Source organism: Drosophila melanogaster, chromosome X, assembly GCF_000001215.4.
Source record: "Drosophila melanogaster chromosome X".
NCBI classification, from domain to species: Eukaryota; Metazoa; Arthropoda; class Insecta; order Diptera; family Drosophilidae; genus Drosophila; species Drosophila melanogaster.
This window is the reverse complement of record NC_004354.4, coordinates 15,985,410-16,005,955: the sequence shown is the minus strand read 5'-3', so window position 1 is coordinate 16,005,955 and position 20,546 is coordinate 15,985,410. Positions and strand designations below refer to the sequence as shown.

Below are 20,546 nucleotides of genomic sequence, written 5' to 3'. Positions count from 1 at the left end.
TCAAATGCTGAATAAATATTATTTGCGTTTGTTTTTTCTTTAAAATATTATATCTTAAATTGGCTTATCGTTTATAATCGATTTCTTATTCGAGCTGTACTCTCTGGCGCTATCTTGACGCACATACATTCGTCCGATAAGTTGGGTGTGTGGTATATTTCGATGATTCACTACGTTCACACTGCGCACAATTGAATTCTGTGGCTATCGGTACGGAAGAAATTTTAGTTCGTTTTAAATATGCAATTGTTATGAATAACACAAGTTGAGCAAATAAAAGACGGCAATTCCCAGCAGCGCGATTTGTTTTTTTAGCTCGGTGCTGCAGTGCAATGTAAAGTATATAGAGGAAAATATTTACACATGCGCATTAACCGATTAATGTTCTGTGTAAATGGTTTTATTTTTTTTTTTTTTGTATTTTTTGTTACCCATATGAGAGAGAATTAAATGGTTGTGCTAATGATTCATTTACAAAGGAATCACAAACCGAACACAGCCCAGAAATTGTGAATCAAATGGGCAGTAATTACCCCGCTTGAGAGGAGTATGATAAAGACGGCGACGGTGATGACGATGTTGATGATGATGAGATGGTGTTGATGATGATGATGATATGATGACTCTTCGGGTCGTGTATGTATGAAGAAAAGAACCGAATGAATTTTTTTGTGTTCGGCTCGTTTGGCAAAAAGGGCTTAGCCTAAAGTTTGTGTGTGGTGTGCGGCTCATATAAATCGCTTGTGTTTTAGATAGATGTTGATGTACAAGAGGGTGCAGCATATTCCTATATATATACCAATGTACATAAAGTATATATACGGTGTTACAATTCATAAGTAACTTGTACTTTCATACAACTCGAAATATCCTAAAAATGTCTGCGCATATGTAAGAAAGTCAGTCGCCCGGCGATTTCAAAGAGCAATATGTACATATGTACAGTGGCTCACAGCTTAATTCGTCCAGAGGTAAATGTTTATTTAATAATTCGATGAAAAACCGTTTAAAATATCAAAGAAATGGAATAGACAATTTTCCTTATCCATACACATTGAAAACGTATAGAATCAATATACAGATTCTAAGATGAAAATCTTTATAGAAGAAACAACTTAAAGATCTTAAAGTTGTATGGTTTTTTGTTGTCTAAGCTGTGGGTTCACTACACTCCTATATTACTGACTGAAACAATCACAATTGATTTGTTATCTGTAAAAGTAAACAAAGCGCAAACAGCTGATGGATGTGCTGTCCATCTTATCTTTCATTTAGTTTACTGCGAAGTCTACGTCGTTAATTGCTTTTAAATATGGTTTTGGATATAAAGTAGCATTGTCTCTATATTCTAATTAATAAACCCGGTTTCTGGTGCTGGTTGTAATCGGTTGTAATAGCGCCTATTAGTAAATTTCTTGTTTTACCAATAGGCTTAGGTTTAATCGTATTTAGTGTAGGTGTGATGTATTCTTGCCCCACAATTTTGCATACGTTGTTAAATTATTTGTTAGATCCTCAACTTTCGTAACATTGGACCCGAATTTTGTTTTGGACACTTATAGCGAATCTATTCCAATTTGTTTTTGTGAGATTACCACCACCGATATGGCAAAGAAAATGATTTCACGGTAAGCCCCGAATTCCGAATTATTTTCCATTATCTATATTTAATAGCATTAGAAAGCGGAAACTAGAACTAACAAATCTCTCGGGGCGTTTTTAGTGAATGGTTTTAGACATATCTTGGTTTAGTTAAGCATTTGATTCTATTAGTGACTCTCTAATCTGATTTCTGATTTTTATCAAATATGATTTTCGTATTGTAATCAAAGTAAGGCAGCTAAGTGTTTTTATCTGGTCTTCTTACAGTTTAGCACGGAAAACCCCACACAGTCACAAAAGTTAACGTATCTCCTCAGTTAAACGCATTCTTATCATTGCTATATGTGGCTTTTATTAAATCGAATTCCACTCGAAGTTAAATATAGACTAAGACTCGCATTTGCTGAACAGAGATCATAAGCCTAACAATGGCGGACCTAATACATTTGGGAAACATTGATGTTGTCATCCAGAAAGATAAGCCCGGATCGCCAACGGGCTGTTCGGATGATGGGAATCTTGCGGGGCTGGGTGGCATGACCGGATTGGGTGGCATAATGGCACCTGGCGGCATCGACTTGGGTGACTTGGCTCAGGAATTGGATCACGATGAATTCGATGGACCACATATGCTGAATGGTAAGTAAAGTTACATGCCCATACATTGTAGTTCGATCGATAACTAATTTTCCTTGCAAACTCCAAACGCAGGTGAACGTCCAGCGATTATTGCTCCTCCGGAAAGCGAATGGTACCATGGACGACTCGATCGCTACTCTGCAGAGTCTCGCCTACGCGGAAGCAGTAAACTGGGCAGCTATTTAGGTGTGTATAAGATGGTATTCGAAGGTGAGAAAGTATTACTAAATAAATACCTTTGTGTTCTTTTTTTAATGCTGAGCAGTTCGCGAAAGTGACCGCAAACCTGGCTCCTATGTTCTGAGTTATTATGGCCGCACCGGCATAAATCATTTTCGGTAAGTAATAGGTTAAGATACCCATTAAATGCCATTGTTTTGAATGATTTTTTATATATGTATGTTGTATCGTTAACATAGGATTACAGCTGTGTGCGGAGACTTCTATATCGGAGGACGACAATTCATTTCCTTAAGCGACTTGGTTGGTTACTATACCTCATGTAGTGATCTACTGAAACGCGAACGCTTGGCCATACCAGTTGCTCCGCCGGAGCCAGTTAATGATAAGAAACGCGTCGTAGCCATCCTGCCTTACACAAAAATGCCAGAGACCGATGAACTGAGTTTCCAGAAAGGTGATATCTTTTTTGTACACAATGACATGGGCGATGGCTGGTTGTGGGTGACTGCCCATCGTACGGGCGAGCAGGGAATGATATTCAGAGAACTTGTTGACGATCTGGATGTATCTATCGATCCAAATACGGTGTTTCCCTGGTTCCATCCCAACTGCACCAAAAACGAAGCCGTCGATATGTTGGTTAAAGGTGTGTATTATTAGTTTAAGGTACCTACAAGTAAGGAAAGCAAGCTTTCCCGAGATTCACGAGATGAATCCTTAGAATTTTGAGCTTCTTCTAGTGACGCCTACAATCGATATTTTCGACTTTTCTCTGTTGCTATATGTATGTAATTGAAACACATTTTTTCATCCTAACAGCTGGACCAGGAAGTTTCCTCGTTCGCCCAAGTGACAACTCACCGGGGGATTACTCTCTATTCTTTCATATAAACAATCAAATCCAACGCTTTCGTATTGAAAAGAAAGGCGTGCGCTATTTAATGGGCGGTCGTACATTCGAATGCTTGGATGCGGTTATAAATCGATATCGCAAAGAGCAAATTGTGGAGGGCCACTCACTGAACCATCCAGTTGTCAATGGCATTCAGCCCGAGTTCAATCAGCAATATGTTGTGGAAAAGGCCGCTGAAAAGATCTACGCAACATTGCGCGAGTGTCGTGACCAAATCGGTCTCAAAAAGATCAAGGGAATCAAACATCACGGCCATTTGAACAAGAAGTCGGACAAAACGACGAAATGGAAGCAACTCTATTTCGCTTTAATCAACGATGGTTCCGAGACGCAACTATGCTTCTACGACAATCCGAAGAAGACCAAACCGAAGGGTCTGATCGATTTGTCCTGTGCTTACCTCTATCAATGTCACGATTCGCTGTGGGAGCGTCCCTATTGCTTCCAAATTGTCGAAAGGGCCCTGCCATGCTTGGCCACAGTGACGTATCTGTGTGCTCCTAGTCAGGAAAGCTACGTGGAGTGGATTAATTCGCTCAAGGCACAATGCGATTCCCAGCTGAGTCGTGCCCAGAAGAAGGTATCACGCCTTCGTGAGCTTCGTTGTCTTAATCTGCATGTGCTGGAAGCTCATCGATTACCATTTAAACTAGTGCCACATCCATACTGCAGTATTTCCCTCAATCAAGTCAAAGTGGGCAAAACTCGTGTCAAAATTGCACCCGAACCCGTTTGGGAAGAGGAGTTTGTGCTAGAGTAAGTCTACCATTCCTTCGCCTATTTGATAACTTATCGAATAATATATGTTTGTAACTTGCTTGCTTGCAGCGATGTTCCGCCAGATGTTGTCTCCCTAACCATAACATTAATATCGCGCGGCAAACGCGGTAAGGACTCCGAAGTGGCTGAGCTAACCATTGACTTGTCTAGTCTAAAGAATGGCCAGGAAACCGAGGGCTGGTACCAACTCACTGGCATGACGCCGATGGGTGAATGGGGCTCGCTACGATTGCGTATGCGCTACCTCGACGATCTGATAATGCCGTGTGAAGAGTACAGTCCTCTGCAGCAATTGCTCCTCGAATCGGAGCTGTATGCTGTGAAGGCGCTGGCTGAATTGTGCCATAATGATCGGGTTCCTTTGGCCACGGCTCTGTTGCGAGTCTTTAGGCAGGAGAAACGGGAAACGGAACTAATTCGAATGCTGTGCCAAGCGGAGGTGACGCGCGAAAACGAAACCACAACGCTTTTCCGTGGCGCATCCTTGGCCACCACCCTAATGGATCTATATATGCGCACCGAATGCAGCGGCTTCCTGCAATCGGCCGTCAGCGAAACCGTGCAGCGCATTTTGGAGAGCAAGCAGTCGGCTGAATTGAATCCCACGAAAATGGACGTCAACGATGATGCCTGTACGAATGCCGAGTTTCTATTGCAAATCCTCGATCTGGTCACCCAGTCGATATTCACTTCACCGGACGCCTGTCCACGCAACGTGCGTTTCATTTGCAGCTGTCTTCAGAAGGCTGTGATGGCCAAATGGCCGACAGAGCGGCTCGTTCGCACACGCGTCGTCTCTGGCTTTATATTCTTGCGCCTTCTGTGCCCAGCGCTGCTCAATCCACGCCAATTTGGATTGGTCAGCGAGACGCCACCGATGGCAGCAACACGATCTTTGGTCATGGTCGCCAAGTGTCTGCAGAATCTGGCCAACTTGATTGAATTCGGCGGCAAGGTGCGTATCGATTCGACTCAGTTATGTGATTACCAAAATAAATTCGATTTCTTTTTCATTTTTAGGAACAATACATGGAGGTTGTCAATCCGTTTATCTTGAAGAACAAGGAGCGTATGATTGTTTTCTTGGATCAACTGTCCTCGGTGAACGATCCGAACCAACCGCTTGGAATGTTTGTCGAACAAAGTACAAATCTGAATTCACAAGACACTGGTAATTATTTGTCAGCTCATGTTTTCTATTTGGCGCTGTTATATTATTAAATATACAATGATTTCTTTTATAATTCCTGCAGGACGCGAGCTGGCTACCTTGCATCACATCTGCGTATCTCATTCGCAAGAACTGCACGAGCTATCCAACATACTTTCAATTAAGAAGCTGGTCACAGTGACGGACATGCTGACCAAACACAAGCTGAAGTATCGCGAGATGATCAGCTAAAATCAATTGCGAGGAGAGCGGATAATAAAAAAAAGCGATGTCTTCTTATCTACAAGTCCCTTCATACCTTTTTATAAAAATATTTATATGTGTATACTATTAGAATACATAAAATAAGAACTCAAAATAACTGGTTGAATTGTATTGGAATAGTAAACAGCATCTCATTTATAAAATTATTTATATGGAAATGAAATAATATTTAACAGACCGGTATGCATTTATTTATTATTATTATTACAAATTAAAAATAACCTATAATACACTAGCTTACACGGATTACTCCGTATAGCCGCAAACTCAGATATTCAAAATGGTTTTGCTTTCGATATTGTTTAAAATTTATTAGTGCATTACCAACGTCAAATGGCAGTTGGCGTCCAAATGCACGGCATTTATCCAAAAGTCAATACATTTTTTTTTGAAATAACGCATAAAATCGAAATAAATTAAAGAATTCAAAAAGAGTGCAAAAGACTTCCTCTGAAAACATACACTGTGTTTTTGAATGGCTCCCTTTCGGTTTCTTGCAGCTGAAAAATGTTTTTTTTTCGAATTTCTTCGCACTTAAAGGCGTTGCAATGGGCATGGAAAAGTCAATAGTCAGCTGAATTTAATATAAATACATATATTCTTCAAAGGAAACAACAGTTTTGCGTTTATATTTGCAGTTTCGCATCTGATTTCTTATTTTAAGTGTATAAAATCATATTCAAAGAAAAAAAAAACTACCTGATTCGTTTTATATATATATTTAGTATCTATAAAATATTACATATTTATTTTTTAGATTTACATTTATTTACGCCCCTTCCCCTTGCGACCCTTCGAACCCTTTTCGCGCCTCTTCTTTGCATCCATTGACCGCTTGTCCTTCTTCTCGCGCGGATCGACGACCTTATAGCGACCCTTGACGCCAGCTGGACGACGTGCGCGTCGAGCTGCTGTCTGCTTCTTGGCCACCACATATGTGACCTCCTTCTTCTTCTCCTGAGCCTTCTTGTACACCTTCTTCAGTTGCTTGGACTTCTCGTGGTTGGTGGCATCGCTGTTCTCCATAATCTTTTCGGCCATCTTCTTAGCCTTGGCCAAGCGTTTCGTGGCACGACGATGCTTGCGCGCCTTGGCCTCCATGACCTTCTTGATCGGACGCACGTTCACCTCCTGCAACTTGCGCTGGTACTCGGCGGTCAGCTCCTTCGGCACCGGTGTTGGCTTGGTCATATGCTCGTCCTCATCGAGCTTGAACCAAACGGGAACGTTCTCATCGTTGAAAGCGTAGCGATTCCAGGCTGCGTCGATCAAGTCACGGCGTGTCTTCTTGCTGCGTGTCAGCAGTGCGCCCAAAGCCATTTCGTTTTCGGACAGGCGAACCTTCTTGGCATTTGTACCTGATAAAAAGCAAACGAGAATATTAGGTTTAGGAATATTAAATGCTTATTTTGAACTCACCTGCAGCTGGCTGTTCGCCGTCGCTATCCTCGTTAGCGTCATCCTCGGATTCGGATGACTCTGAGCTGCTGTCTTTAGTTGCGGTCTCATGGCGTGCACGACGTTTGGCCTTCTTACCCTGGACAACCTCCTCGTTGGCGTCCGGCGTTAGGGTGCTCTCACCCAGAACGGCGACACCCTTGGCCTTGAATTCCTTGGCCAGATTGTTCAGATCGTAGGTTTCCTCGTCGTCATCCGACTGGATATTCTGTAGTACATCCTTCTCGTACCACAGCTGTACGCGTTGCTCTCGCTTGGTGTTTTTGTCACGGAAATCATTGGATTTAATCAGCGGATTCTCGGAGCGTTTCTTTCTCTTGTTTTTGCCCTTTGCATTGCCCTCATCATTGTCGTCGTCACTGAGGCCCAGGCCCTGCTTATCATTGATTTGATCCTCGTCGTCGGAGGCCTCGCTTTGCTCCTCATCATTGTCATCGTCATAGTTTAGATCATCGTTGATGTTGCCCTCATCCTTGTCGAAATACTTGTATTTTGGCAGCTTTGTTTCCTCGGGCTGCGATTCATCGACAGCAAAATCGGGTTGCACGTCTAGCAGCTCGTCAAGCTCGGCAGAGGTGCGAATATTCTTGAGGTCAAAGATTTCGTGCTCCATTTCCTCGACCGGACCATCGTCTCCCTTGATCACCATATTAAGGTTCATCTTCTCGTGCAATTTCGCCTTGGTCTTGAGCGTCTTCTTACGCTTACGCTTCAAGTCCTTCTTCTCCTCTTCGACAATTGTCTCAATTTGCGTTTGCAGCTCGGCATCTTCCATGTCCTCGATTTCCGCTTGCGTCAATGGCTTGGGCTTCTCATCTGCGGCATTGCCGACGACCAGTGGGGTTTCCTTTTCAACGAACAACTCCCTAACATCCTTCCACCATTGCACGAGACCCTTGATATCCTTGCGGCCCAATACCTTCAGATCCTTGCAGCACTCGAGAATCTCTGGCGTGGTCTTCTTGTGATTGGCAATGCGCTGATCATCGATGCGAATCGAACCGATGCCCTGCAGCGCAGCCAGTGCATTTTCAGCCTTCAGGAACTCTGTGGCAGCCAGATCGTTGCGCAGCGCAATATCCTGGGCCGTATAGCCCTCGGCCTTGATGCGCTTTTGCTTTTCGGGATGCAGCAGGCTGCTCTTCTTTTTGGCATCGAGATCCAGCTCCTCGAACACATACTTCGAGTCCAGGAGACGGGGATCAATGTGATCGGGCGCCAGGTAGCCCTGACAGACGACGAATATCTCGGCGGATTCCTTACGCGACGCACTCGGCTTGGTGGCGTGCACCTTCTTGAACAGCTGCTTGAGCACCCAGAGCAGGGCATTGTAATCCTTGGAGCGGAAAACCTTCGTCACAAACCAGCCGCCGTTGCGCAGAAACTGTGTGCTCAACTTGAGCGCGTTGAGGGTGAGACAGATCTGCTGATAGGCATCGTACAGCCAGTTCCTACCCACATTGGGAGCACCGTCGTGGAGCACAACATCGGCCTTCCACGATTGCAGCTCCTTGGTCAGCGATTGGCGGCACTTCTCGGTGGTGATGTCCTCGACGAGACCAATGCAGCCGGCAATGGGACGGATGGGAAAGAGATCCACGCCGATCACAATGCTGGACACCGGCATATTCTGCTTGGCCACCTGCATCCAGCCACCGGGAGCTGCGCACAAATCCAAACATACTTGCGATTGTTGGAGGAAACCGAATTTGCGATTCAGCTGGATCAATTTGAAGGCGGCACGCGATCGCAGGCCCGTCTCCTTGGCCAACTGGTAGAACTTATCCTTGCGCGTCTTTCCAACTTTCGTCTTCTTGCCCATTGCTGCTGGCTTTTCGTACAATTACGATAAAAATCAAAACGAATTCAAATCAAATGTCGAATTCGTGCACGTGTTGCCAACAGTGTGGCCGTATTGACAATTCAAAGTATTCCGGGCAGTGCCAGCATGCGCGTCAAGGTAGCGGCGATTGAGTGCTAGATAAGTGGAACGTGTTCTTAAATTGTGGAATGCATTGGGGCAGCGGGTGAATTTTTTTAAAATTTCTACTTTATTATTTATAAATTTAAAATTGGTCGATCAAAGTGATTTATATAAATTACTACACACTTTTGGGAATAACTGTAAGATGTGGGGTGAAGTACATTAAGCCGTAATGAACCATAATAAAAATAAAATACGCCTAAAATTAAAATTTTTTGTCTGTTTTACAGCTGCCAAAAATCTAAAAAATTAAAATTCTTCTGTTTTTATTGACCAACCCCACATAAAAGAATGATTTCTATCTGTGAGCCAGATAGTTTTAATTAAAGAAGAGCAAGTGTATCTACAGATGCTCCATCTCTTTCTATTACGTGTATAGATTATCTGCAAAGGATAACGCCCTTTTCTTTAATACTCCCAAAAAACCATTAATTAATACTTCGTTTTGATTTATTAAGTTATTTGTGTAAAGTTGTGTATTTATATATTTTTCTATTGTTATCCAAAATGTTTAATGCAGTACCTTACTTACTGAAATACATTGAATGGTTTCATTTGACCGTAATGTGAGCGAAAGTCTGTCAAAGACATATGTTATTTATCATTTAAAATTATAATCGTTTTGTATACTTTCAAATAATCTGTTTTCATATCCGTTTTAATTGGGGGCAAAGAGTAGTGTACACTTCTTACTAAGCGAAAGACGAATTTGTTCTTGATTTTATAATGCAATTAAGTTGGGAAGTTCGTTTTTATAGCAAGAAATCCATTAAGATTTAATGTTTAATACTTTTTAGGATGTAAGAAACAAACAATTGTTTTGAGACTTTTAAAATACACGTTAATAAATCTATTAAATGTTATAAGCTGTTAAATAATACAATTCGTCCTTCGATAGAAATGTGACATTTTGTTTATCCAAGACTTTTCTTTTCCGTTTTTACATTCAAAATATTTTTGTAATTAGTTGACGTGTGTGCGGATAACAACAACATGTATTATTTATTTATTTGATATACATCGTATACATGGTTTAGTTTCGTATTTTCGTATTGTTCAAGTTTTTAAAAATTTCGTACAGTTTTAAATTCAGTAAACACTATTTTGCTGTCGTATACGTACTGTAGCCAAAAAAGAATCGTCATAGTATGATTTACATGCAATATTTGTATATACCCGCAAATGTAGGTAAATGTATTAAAATATATTTATACACAGCTGCGGTCAAAATAATAGCTCTGAAACTTGTGCCTCCTCCACTCGTTGTGAAAATATTCGTATACTACCAGTTTAATCGAGTTTCTTTGCATATGTTTTCGATGGTTAATATATAAGCTAAATGGGGCTATGCAGAAAAAGTCACTGCATTGGTTATTAACCCTTTTTAAAGAACGTTGATCAAATTATAATCGCTTAAGCGAATTATTACGTATTTATGTATTTTACAGTTGACATGCCACAAACAACATGCTTTCCATTTCAATTGATTGTGAATTAAAAAAAAAAAGCGAGCAAACTTTTCGTTTTATGTTCGGGCAAAAAATATTCTTAATTAGGCCATTATTCAATTGTCGACTTCTTAATACATCCTGCATGCATATATTGTTAAAAAGCAGGAGACTGTGTCAATTAAAAAACCATATCAGCTTATTTACTTTCTTTTTTGATTTAAGCAGGCAAAGTTTTTTCTGCCAACCAAAATGTAGCAAGCACAAACTAACTATTACGTATTTATATTCTACTCACGTATTTATGTATATCTATCGGAACTATATCTAAATTGATGGGAATTTTAAACTTATCTGACTCGAAACCAAAGGACAGAAAGCTGAATTTAAAAATCCCTTAAGAATTGTTGTTCTTGGCGAAGAAGCAAATATAAGCCGCATAATTATGAAAAAACTGCATGTTAGATTTTTCAGCGCAGTTATTTTGACCGCAACTGTATGAGGGATTCTCCGGACTGGGAGTGGTTCACAGCCCTGATCCTCAGGGGCTTAGATCCTGATGGAGATTTGGGTCGTAGCCGCCCATGCTGTTGTCGTACGGTTGCTGCTGGTCGTATCCGCCGGAGCCCATTGGATAGCCCATGGAATCCTGTGGCGGAGCGGGTGACATCATGGGTGTGGTTGTCCCGCTGGGTGGACCGGCCATGGAATACGGTGAAGCACCAGCCGCCTTCTTGGCCGCATACAAATTGGCCTCCTCCTGTGCCTTACCAATGTTCTTCTTATAGCGAATACGCTTGTTGCCAAACCAATTCGATACTTGCGAGACCTGCATGAGTGTGTTTTGTTTTATTTACTATGCTGCAATCGGATTTGCATTGTTGATTAATGTGCCCTACACTACTTACCGTGATGCCACACTTTCGTGCCAACTCCTCTTTGGCCTCTTCGGATGGATATGGGTTGCTCAAGTGACTGTAGAAGTACTCGTTGAGAATCTCGGATGCCTGCTTGCTGAAATTGCGGCGTTTGCGGCGTGCGTCCAGGAAACGCGAACGAAGTATCATTACAGCCTCGCAGGTCGACTGCTTCAGCTGCATTTGTATGGAACTAAACTTTTTGTGGATGATCTGCACCATTCGCTCGATTTCCTTTGGTGTAATGGGTCTGAAATACGATTATATTACCCAAATGATGGCCATCATTTTGCATTTATCTATATACACCAACCTCGTGCGACTCTGTTCGCGTAGAAGATTCATGACATGCGTGGTGAACTCGTTGCATGCCTGCTCGTACTTCTCCAATTCCTGGTGATATATTTGACGGATCTGTGCCAGCTTGGCACGGTAGTCGGAATGCTCAATGGCATTGTCAGCACCATCGATGGACAGGGAACCGCCCTGGCTGGCCGCAGCCGCAGAGGCAGCCGCTGCTCCGCCACCGCCCTTCTCGGGTCCGGCCACGCCCTCGGCAATCAGCATGTTGTCCAAGCGCATCAGTTGCGGATCTGGGGGCTCCTCCTCCTGGGTGTTGCGAATCGAGAGGACTGTAATAGTTTTAACGAAGAAGACGAATGATAAAAATAATTTCATACTGAACGTTTTAAGACTATTACGTTAAGAATTGTGTTTGATTTAGTAAATCAATTGTATCACAAGCAAATCACAAAATCCATAATACCATTTCAACTTATTTGATGGTCTTGAATGAGAGATAAATATAGGGTTTTAAGCTTACCGGTCTTCTCCTTGATTTCGCAAAGTACAGAGAAAAGTGCCGGCTTCATTCGGTGACAGTTTAGTGTATGTTTTCTGGCCTGGGCCTCGTCAAGTGATTGCTCCGAGATACTCATTATCTGTTGCAATATCTCGCCGATGTCCTTCTGCTTGCGCACCTCGTTCTCGCTGCCGGCATTCTGGCCATCATCCTGGCCAGACAAGCCGTATCCTTGCGGAGCCATCATGCCGCCGGTGTGGGCCAACATGCGATTGGGGTCCTCCATGGTGCCGCAACACAAAGCAAGCTACAAATCCAAGTTTCTGTAATAATATTAAACATCAAATATTAAAATCATGCAAGAAAAAAGGAAATAACCCAATATTTTTTCTACCAATTCGATTTTTTAGTGTTTTATTATTTAATAAATATTTCTTTTTTATATAAAAACATAAGTTTGAAACCCTTAAAAATGTAGTAAAAACTTGAGTTAATGTATACTTAACAAACTGAAAACAAATACACCAATTAAATCTTTTGCTACAAAATTCATCATATCTATAGAAGAGATACCAACAAAGCCATTAAACCCACAAACCCCACCACAAAATAATCCCCCAGACATTTGAGCAAAAGTGAAAAGACATTTTGGTATCCTATTGGAAATGCAATAATCTCCACCTGTCGCAATCTCATGAAGCGGCATATCTTTTTGGGGGTGAAAAAGTATCTCAGATGCGTAGCACGAAGCTGGGCAGTTACCCGAACTATTTATGAACTTATTTCTATTTATTTATTGCTGTGTACCACAGGTAACGTTACATTTTACACATGTACAGATAAATGACGCCGAGTGCATCACATACATACACTTGTACGTATGTTTAGTGCCAGCAGAATGGTAAAAAAAAATCAACCTGCCAAGTTTATATTTACATACACACAAGGTTATGGTTAAGCATTAATTTGAATGCAGTTTGAAAACATTTTGTTGGTTTTACATGTACATTCTTGAGATTTTATTACGTCAGAAAAGATTTAAACTGTTTATAACAAGGTGTATGTACATATCCACACATCGATATATGTGCATGTAAGTATTGAGAAGCGTCCACTTGAAATTCCATACTCACGGTTTTTTATTTATCGTGATTGCCTCGTATACTTATTTGCCGTACAAGTCGTATTTTGTGTTATTTTCACTAAAAATTAGTGACACATTACTTGCAGTTGTAAATAACCGCAAGTATATAATATTATTATCTTTTTTGGACAACAATGAAACGAAAGTACGTTCTGTATACGCAGAAAAATAAATCGATATGAAAAAGTTTTCCAGTACTGTAAGAATATCGATAAGTATTCCATAAAATGCAATTTATATTTGCTAGTGAAAACGTGGACAATCGATATCTTACCCGTAGTTACATTCTAGTGCTTACTCACTGCGAGTTGGGTATCGATACTATTTAAAATGTGGCTCTTGAAATAATATTTTAAACATTTTTTCAATAAAATAAATAAGATATCCTCTACAAAAAATGTGGTATATTGGTATTGGAATATAGAAGAAATACAGATGATCCACTCTTATAACATATATTTTAAAAGGCTGATTGGAACTACGTTTAATTATATAACACATATATTTGTTTCTATTTTAGTCAACTTCATTTTTAAAAATGGTCTTTCGTTTTTAAGCGTATTATTACATATCTTCATTTTAATAAATACCATATAAATTATATAAAAGTGAAAGTGTGAAAAGGCTAAAATTCATTCACATCATATTCGGCCAATCGATAGTGATAGGCTGCAGCCCACTAAAGTCGTTATGGTCATATTGTGCTGTGACGTTTAGTCGTATGTTCGTGGACTTCGGAGAAAATCTTTTCTTAAACGGTTAATTCAGTAAAATTATTAATTTACTTTCATTGTGATCAGAAACGCTTTATAGAAAACTTGTGGAAAAGGTATTGAAAAGTGATTGTGACCAAAACGAACACAACCTCAAAAGTTTAAATGGCGTGGCTTTCATCCATATGTAAATGCATACGTGCATGAAAATGTACATTTATATATATCTATACTAAATAATTCAGTTTTCCACAATTTTTGTAACGTTGGGTCTAGTGTATATCTGCATAAAGCTACTTTACTTCGTGCTTACACAAAAATCACGCTTCAACAGTGTTTTTTATGGCCATTATACAAAAGTACTGAATACATAAGTAATAGGAAAAGATATATATGTAAAATATATATATACTTGAATGTTAAATTAACCTTTTTCCTTCGAAATTATAAGTAAATTTGAGCTAAACTAAAGTAATGTAAGAAATACTTAGTACGGAGTGGTATACATATGTTCGTTCATGCGCATTCCTAATTTTATTTTCTTTCCCTTTGCAGAATAGTTGAGAGACCAAAAATTTCAATTTTTGCGATACATAAGCGCGTTAAAAGCGTTACTAATATTTTTCAATATTAGCACGGAATCAGAGCTATCAAAAAAAAAAAAAGTTATCGATTTCCCGTGGCAGTGCGATTTGTTTGATTTTGATTTATCCATATATATTTTCCAAGTCAATTTGCGATTGACTTCACAAAGAATACCCGAGAGTACGATATCTTTGTCTAATTTGCGAACTGGCATTGCGCACCCCAAAGGAGGGGAAACAAAATCTTATATGACTTTTGAAAGATACGGTGGTAAGTAATAGTTAATCATCAACAACCCATTGAATCGATTTGTATCTAAGACACATATTTATCCCGACCACTGTATAATGTCTTACTACTAACCAAGATCCGGATCCATCCAAGGTTACTTTAACATTAAAAATAAGCTTAAAAATAAGCAGCCAACACATTTCCTTCTCCCACAACCGAAAAAAAAGCAAGGATACAATGGTTTCTGAAAAAGGAATTCCAGAAACTTCTATTGCGATACAAGTAAAAGGCAAAAAGAAGTTATCCAGCGAATTCAACTGCATTCTCTTATTTTATTTGTGTGGCTTATTATGCTTTATCTTCTGAATTATGGCATATGTTTATATAAGATATAAACCTATTAAGATTTAGACTTCGTATAAATAAATGCATAGTTTCAGATCAGACTTCACTTCATTTCGTGATATTTCTAAAGCCATCTGTTCTATAGAAAACCGATAATCGGGCAATAAATAATGTCTGCGATTCGTTTTATAATTTAGTAACACACCCATTCACTTGAAAAGTGCTTTGACAAGCTTTATTCGTTGAATTTCGTTATATTCCAATAAATAATATTATTATTATTAATATTACCCAAGAATCTCGTATAAAACATAATAAAAGGGCAGACCTTGAGTAACATAAAAGAATTACTCATAGTTAGCTAATAATTGGCTGTTGGGAACAAGAATCACAATCGTACTGAAATGTTTGTCACATTCGTCAATTTAGTTGGGAAAACACACGAATATATTCAAGGGGGGGTCCTAACGAAATTCTCAGTGTCATTTTCCGGTTGCAAAAGTTAATATCTAAGATACAACAAAACAATAAAATAGTTTATACTCGCTCGACCTCTTAACCCATTTGCTGAATGTTTTTCTTTTAAAATTGACCCTGCTTTAAGACCCAGCAGTTCCATAAGTTTTTTTTTGGCTCTCAGCAACACGAAATAGTGCAAATCAGTGTTATGTTTTTAAATGATTCCAATTACTTTTGCTTTGACGTTTCAAGCAACATCAAATATACAATAAGGTCCCGTACAAATTCCAATTCGAATGCAGTTTTATTGGCTTCCAACGTGTGCGTTAAATGCAATTACATTTCGTTTTATATTTGTATTTTTCAGAAACACCAGCAAAAAAAACCACACTTCTCATTGAGAAAAAACGGAGTAAAGGGTTCGAGCTGTGCATGAATTCAAAAGGGCGAACCAAAAATCACCGGTAAGCACAAATCACTGATGACCAGACCATTAAGTATTGCTGATTCAAGTCGTACGACGTTTTGTTGCAATGCACACACTCGGGGTTTCTACGATAAAAAAATCTGGTATTCAAATTAAATTCGCTACTGTTTAATACGAGGGGCCTTTTTTACCTTGGCTCACATATGTGGCTCCAAATGCATAATACTGTAATACCCGATAAGAATTGATTATATTTGCAAGCAAAGGGAAAGTGGTGCTAAATTGCATTAAATTATACGCTGTAGAAACAGCACTTCGGTGGGTTTTTTTTTAAAGAGAACTTAGCATAATTAAGTAATAAGCATTGCATATTCGACTCGATTAACCAAATCTATTTCATATTTGCCTTCGCAGGACTTCGAGTAACAGACATCGGAAGTTACAGCCATTCAGGTACACATGAGCCTGCTCCTTCTCCATTTTTTAAAGACTTAAACTGGTAAATTTACAATATAAATAAATATATATATGTATATATATATAAATATACAAATATATATATAGATATATATGTATATATATATGTATATATAATTATTCATATGAATTCGGAAAAAAATAGAATAGCTGAATACCTACCACGGCGAAAATAAACAAAATCTTCAGCAAAATAAAAGCAAAGCCATAACCTTGCAAAAAAAAAAGAAGAAAAAAACAACTTACTCTCAAGCAATTCTGGCCGATTCTTCAAATATATTCAGTACACCCGTTGTTTGATTAGAGCACAATTAATTCGCCGTTCCGGAAGGACACCAATTCCTGCTTATTCTGGATACATTTGTTAAGTAAGCAGCAGCGGCAACTACTCAAAATAAAAGAACATTTAATGAACGGAAACGAAAGTTGGATCAATCACAAACTAGCAGAAAACCTGAAGCCAATTACTTCCCATCCACCAATAACCAATAGATACCACTGGCCACCTCTAACAGTAGCAACATTACCCGAACAACAGTAATACCCATTATCAGCATTATCTGTGGAGCCGAAAACCTATCAAGATGGCCACCGTAAACGTAAACCGCAGTGTGACGGACATCTTCTATCGCTACAAGATGCCACGTCTGCAGGCAAAGGTCGAGGGCAAAGGAAACGGCATTAAGACCGTGCTGGTCAACATGGCGGAAGTGGCTAGGGCCATCGGACGCCCGGCCACCTATCCAACCAAGTACTTTGGTTGCGAGCTGGGCGCCCAGACGCTGTTCGATCACAAGGTATGTGCACGGATAGATATCCTATGTTACCCATGAGCTATGCTCCCATTAATCACTATTAATTTCATTCAGAATGAGCGCTTTGTTGTGAATGGATCGCATGATGTGAACAAGTTGCAGGATTTGTTGGATGGTTTTATTCGCAAGTTTGTGTTATGCCCCGAGTGCGACAATCCGGAGACCAATTTAACTGTGTCGGCCAAAAACCAGACCATTTCGCAGTCTTGCAAGGCATGCGGCTTCCATGGTCTGCTCAAGGTTAACCATAAAGTGAACACATTCATTGTGAAGAACCCCCCGTCATTGAATCCGGCCGCCCAAGGATCATCGCTAACCGAGGGCAAACGCTCGAGGAAACAGAAGCAGAAGAACGATAACGCCGATGGCTCCATGACCAATAACTCTTTGGCCAACAACTCTGGCGGTGAATCAGATGGCGGCAACGGCACAAATCAGGCTAGCCAAACTGAGGCCGAGATTAGCGCAGCTATTCCGGAGAAAACAGCCAAGGATGACGACGATGAGGGATGGAGTGTCGATGTTTCGAAGGTACGTTGTTTAATCCGTATATACTCGCAATTAGCTTAAAGAGCTATTCATATGTATATTACTACTCCACCCCGGTAGGAGGCTATTCGTGCTCGTTTGCAAGATCTGACTGATGGTGCTAAGGGTATGACTATTTCGGATGACTATGATAAAACTGAAAAGGAGCGCATTGATATTTTCTACGAGTTGGTTAAGGACAAGCGGGACAAGAAGCAATTGGATGATGTGCAAACTCACAAGGAGCTGGTGATTGAAGCCGAACGCTTGGATATTATTAACAAGGCTCCATTGGTTCTCGCCGAGCTGCTTTTCACTGAAAACATCATCAAGGACGTGCAGAAGAATCGCCCTTTGCTTCTTCGCTTCACCCTCAATAATCCAAAAGCACAGCGCTATCTAATTGGTGGAGTGGAGCAAACTGTAGAGCTGCATAAGGGTATATTGATGAGCAAGGTTGCTGGAATCTTCAAATTGTTTTATGATCTGGACATACTCGATGAGGCCGTCATACTGGAGTGGGCACAGAAGGTTAGCAAACGACATGTCTCGAAAAATATTGCTGCCGAAATACACGAGAAAGCTATGCCATTCGTTCTCTGGCTGAAGAATGCCGAGGAAGAGTCCTCCGAAAGTGAGGAGGAGGAGGACGATGAATCCGAGGAGGATAACTACGTTTCCAGTGCCGGCCAACGTGGCGGTCAACGGGTCGTCCAACGCGGAATTCCACGCGCTGTTGCAGGCGACGAGGATGACGAGGACGACGTGAACATCGACGATATCTAAAAGGAATCAAAAAGAGAACAGCTACCCTAATCCAACCAGTAATATTTTAAAAGGGGGAAAATCAAGCGAGCAAGCATAATCTACAATTCAAACTGAAATATAAATTAGCGAGTTAAATCAACATGTGGTTTTTTTTATCTTTAGTTCTTAAGAGTGCTAATCGTATTTTGAGTCGTCGCTTTACTACCATTCAATTGTTTGCATAACATTTCCCAAGCCGCTGTAACAATAGAATTACACCAACATATTACAAAATAAAGCAAACAAAAACATTAATAACTACTTTTTTACTTGCCTTTTGGTCAGCTTAAGCTATGACCTTCAAGCAAGTTGATTTTTTTAGCCAACCATTGCGTTCATGTGGGAAAAGGGCATAAAGTTCATGCTGCCGCAAGTGATGTGCTTGTGTGAGAATAGGATATCTAAAGTAAATTCGTATTTTATAGTATATTTTCCTGGTGCATTTGGTATTTTAGTTAGTAGTTCGGCGGCGGTCACATCATACGCATCCCCTATAAATCGAAATAAGTTGAAGTTACATAAATAGGTATTAAATGTTTAAATGCCCAGTCCTAGTATAACTACAGATTTACTTTAGCAGGATCAACATGCTGCGTTCGGCGATGATGTCATCGACCCTGTCCCGGGCTCTCCAAAAGGCGACTCAGACACCGAATGCGTCGATTTCGGCGCTGCCCGCTCTGAATTTGGCCCTGGTGCGCCAACAACAAACGCTTCCAGTTGCCGAAGTGGCCCAAAATCTGCCCAAGAAGGGCTACTCTCCGTTCGGCACCAAACAGTCCTCCGTTGCGGAGTGGTCACTGGCCAGACTGGACGATCTGCTCAACTGGGGTCGCAAGGGCTCGATCTGGCCACTGACTTTCGGTTTGGCCTGCTGTGCCGTCGAAATGATGCACATCGCTGCTCCGCGTTACGACATGGATCGATATGGTGTTGTGTTCCGTGCATCTCCACGTCAGGCCGATGTCATCATCGTCGCTGGCACGCTGACCAACAAAATGGCACCGGCCCTGCGAAAGGTCTACGACCAAATGCCCGAGCCACGTTGGGTCATCTCCATGGGCAGCTGTGCCAACGGCGGCGGCTACTACCATTACTCGTACTCCGTCGTCCGTGGCTGCGATAGGATAATCCCCGTCGACATATACGTACCCGGTTGTCCGCCAACCGCCGAGGCGCTCATGTACGGCGTTTTGCAGCTGCAGAAGAAGGTTAAGCGGATGAAGACGCTCCAGATGTGGTATAGGAAGTAAGGCAACGATCGGAACTTATATTTAAAATGTGAAACATCAAACGACATACGATTTTGCGAACAGAAATCATATTAAATATCGTTCTGTTAACGTTCAGTTGTTGTATACATTGTTTGTTGGATCACGAGGATATTGCAAATAAATGCCTTTCGATATAAATACAAACATTCAAGCTGTGCTTCTGTATCCAAACGTCAGCTTGAATCGTACGTGTGTTTGCCAACGGTCGTAATGAAAATCGTGAATTCGAAAAAAGTTTTGTTTCCCTTCAAAATGAGCGTGAAGTTAACGGCTCCTTCCTCTTTTTTTTATCGTGAATTGTATACACAACCATATCATTTAGTTGTCATAGAAACGATCGCACCAACCACAGGACAATCTGCTGTTTTTACTTAATTTTTCTGTATTCATTTCAAGGTCCTGACGTTTTCGGGACACAAAGTGCAAGAATATAAGCTCAGTTTAAAGTGTTTAAAATAGTTATATTTTTTAATTGGCAGATTTTTTTTTAACGCAACTGCAGAGTAAGCAAACCCTTAAAATACAATTATTCATGCTAACGTCCCAATAAACCCAACGAAAAATACAAAAAGAAATAAAT

At 40.5% G+C, this 20,546-nt stretch overlaps 6 protein-coding genes across 22 annotated transcripts; 4 read left to right on the top strand and 2 right to left on the bottom strand.

Moving 5' to 3' along the window:
- Positions 1 to 143: 143 nt before the first annotated feature.
- Positions 144 to 6,005, top strand: vap (vacuolar peduncle). 6 transcript variants are annotated; one of them, NM_206759.2, is made up of 11 exons: positions 144 to 334; positions 480 to 636; positions 1,563 to 1,628; positions 1,870 to 2,241; positions 2,314 to 2,427; positions 2,507 to 2,579; positions 2,661 to 3,070; positions 3,244 to 4,093; positions 4,166 to 5,072; positions 5,138 to 5,288; positions 5,371 to 5,728. In NM_206759.2, the coding sequence occupies exons 4-11, from the start codon at positions 2,031 to 2,033 to the stop codon at positions 5,517 to 5,519; spliced, it is 2,865 nt and encodes a 954-aa protein (NP_996482.1). In that variant the 5' UTR covers positions 144 to 334; positions 480 to 636; positions 1,563 to 1,628; positions 1,870 to 2,030; the 3' UTR covers positions 5,520 to 5,728. The 6 variants fall into 6 exon arrangements, with proteins under 6 accessions (NP_996482.1, NP_727925.1, NP_001285315.1 ...); NM_167480.2 differs by lacking the exon at positions 480 to 636 and having other exon boundaries at positions 1,512 to 1,628; NM_001298386.1 differs by having other exon boundaries at positions 144 to 636; positions 1,512 to 1,628.
- A 252-nt stretch (positions 6,006 to 6,257) lies between these two features.
- On the bottom strand, positions 6,258 to 8,940 carry CG8939 (uncharacterized protein). Its single transcript, NM_132871.3, has 2 exons — positions 6,972 to 8,940; positions 6,258 to 6,910 (listed from the first exon to the last, which is right to left on the bottom strand). Exons 1-2 carry the CDS (start codon positions 8,830 to 8,832, stop codon positions 6,318 to 6,320), a joined length of 2,454 nt encoding a protein of 817 aa, NP_573099.1. The 5' UTR covers positions 8,833 to 8,940; the 3' UTR covers positions 6,258 to 6,317.
- A 506-nt stretch (positions 8,941 to 9,446) lies between these two features.
- exd (extradenticle) lies at positions 9,447 to 13,488 on the bottom strand. Of its 4 annotated transcripts, none has more exons than NM_001272663.2 (5): positions 13,032 to 13,256; positions 12,183 to 12,484; positions 11,673 to 11,991; positions 11,351 to 11,609; positions 9,447 to 11,271 (listed from the first exon to the last, which is right to left on the bottom strand). In NM_001272663.2, exons 2-5 carry the CDS (start codon positions 12,445 to 12,447, stop codon positions 10,984 to 10,986), a joined length of 1,131 nt encoding a protein of 376 aa, NP_001259592.1. In that variant the 5' UTR covers positions 12,448 to 12,484; positions 13,032 to 13,256; the 3' UTR covers positions 9,447 to 10,983. The 4 variants fall into 4 exon arrangements, with proteins under 4 accessions (NP_001259592.1, NP_001259593.1, NP_523360.1 ...); NM_001272664.1 differs by lacking the exon at positions 13,032 to 13,256 and adding an exon at positions 12,843 to 13,020; NM_078636.5 differs by lacking the exon at positions 13,032 to 13,256 and adding an exon at positions 13,295 to 13,488 and having other exon boundaries at positions 9,960 to 11,271.
- A 493-nt stretch (positions 13,489 to 13,981) lies between these two features.
- Positions 13,982 to 18,790, top strand: CG46312 (uncharacterized protein). Its single transcript, NM_001347790.1, has 7 exons — positions 13,982 to 14,134; positions 14,574 to 14,873; positions 16,006 to 16,102; positions 16,480 to 16,564; positions 16,688 to 17,339; positions 17,412 to 17,888; positions 17,967 to 18,790. The coding sequence occupies exons 2-4, from the start codon at positions 14,852 to 14,854 to the stop codon at positions 16,526 to 16,528; spliced, it is 168 nt and encodes a 55-aa protein (NP_001334683.1). The 5' UTR covers positions 13,982 to 14,134; positions 14,574 to 14,851; the 3' UTR covers positions 16,529 to 16,564; positions 16,688 to 17,339; positions 17,412 to 17,888; positions 17,967 to 18,790.
- On the top strand, positions 13,982 to 18,948 carry eIF5 (eukaryotic translation initiation factor 5). 7 transcript variants are annotated; one of them, NM_206757.2, is made up of 7 exons: positions 13,982 to 14,134; positions 14,574 to 14,873; positions 16,006 to 16,102; positions 16,480 to 16,564; positions 16,847 to 17,339; positions 17,412 to 17,888; positions 17,967 to 18,948. In NM_206757.2, the coding sequence occupies exons 5-7, from the start codon at positions 17,127 to 17,129 to the stop codon at positions 18,669 to 18,671; spliced, it is 1,395 nt and encodes a 464-aa protein (NP_996480.1). In that variant the 5' UTR covers positions 13,982 to 14,134; positions 14,574 to 14,873; positions 16,006 to 16,102; positions 16,480 to 16,564; positions 16,847 to 17,126; the 3' UTR covers positions 18,672 to 18,948. The 7 variants fall into 7 exon arrangements, with proteins under 7 accessions (NP_996480.1, NP_996479.1, NP_727922.1 ...); NM_206756.2 differs by having other exon boundaries at positions 13,982 to 14,063; positions 17,967 to 18,790; NM_167477.2 differs by having other exon boundaries at positions 13,982 to 14,063; positions 16,688 to 17,339; positions 17,967 to 18,790.
- A 199-nt stretch (positions 18,949 to 19,147) lies between these two features.
- ND-20 (NADH dehydrogenase (ubiquinone) 20 kDa subunit) lies at positions 19,148 to 20,483 on the top strand. Of its 3 annotated transcripts, none has more exons than NM_001298384.1 (2): positions 19,148 to 19,218; positions 19,273 to 20,483. In NM_001298384.1, exon 2 carries the CDS (start codon positions 19,280 to 19,282, stop codon positions 19,943 to 19,945), a length of 666 nt encoding a protein of 221 aa, NP_001285313.1. In that variant the 5' UTR covers positions 19,148 to 19,218; positions 19,273 to 19,279; the 3' UTR covers positions 19,946 to 20,483. The 3 variants fall into 3 exon arrangements, with proteins under 3 accessions (NP_001285313.1, NP_573097.1, NP_727921.1); NM_132869.4 differs by having other exon boundaries at positions 19,270 to 20,107; NM_167476.2 differs by having other exon boundaries at positions 19,211 to 20,107.
- The last annotated feature ends 63 nt before the right edge of the window (positions 20,484 to 20,546 follow it).

Bases quoted from the DNA above. Each gene is read 5' to 3' on its own strand.
- vap (NM_001298385.1), top strand. From the start codon at position 2,031: ATGGCGGACCTAATACATTTGGGAAACATTGATGTTGTCATCCAGAAA. The intron at 3,071-3,243 runs GTGTGTATTATT...TCATCCTAACAG, and splicing joins CGTCGATATGTTGGTTAAAG to CTGGACCAGGAAGTTTCCTC. The intron at 5,289-5,370 runs GTAATTATTTGT...TAATTCCTGCAG, and splicing joins TCTGAATTCACAAGACACTG to GACGCGAGCTGGCTACCTTG.
- CG8939 (NM_132871.3), bottom strand. From the start codon at position 8,832: ATGGGCAAGAAGACGAAAGTTGGAAAGACGCGCAAGGATAAGTTCTAC. The intron at 6,911-6,971 runs GTGAGTTCAAAA...GCTTTTTATCAG, and splicing joins CGGCGAACAGCCAGCTGCAG to GTACAAATGCCAAGAAGGTT.
- exd (NM_078636.5), bottom strand. From the start codon at position 12,447: ATGGAGGACCCCAATCGCATGTTGGCCCACACCGGCGGCATGATGGCT. The intron at 11,992-12,182 runs GTAAGCTTAAAA...AAACTATTACAG, and splicing joins CGAAATCAAGGAGAAGACCG to TCCTCTCGATTCGCAACACC. The intron at 11,610-11,672 runs GTTGGTGTATAT...ATCGTATTTCAG, and splicing joins CGCGAACAGAGTCGCACGAG to ACCCATTACACCAAAGGAAA.
- ND-20 (NM_001298384.1), top strand. From the start codon at position 19,280: ATGCTGCGTTCGGCGATGATGTCATCGACCCTGTCCCGGGCTCTCCAA.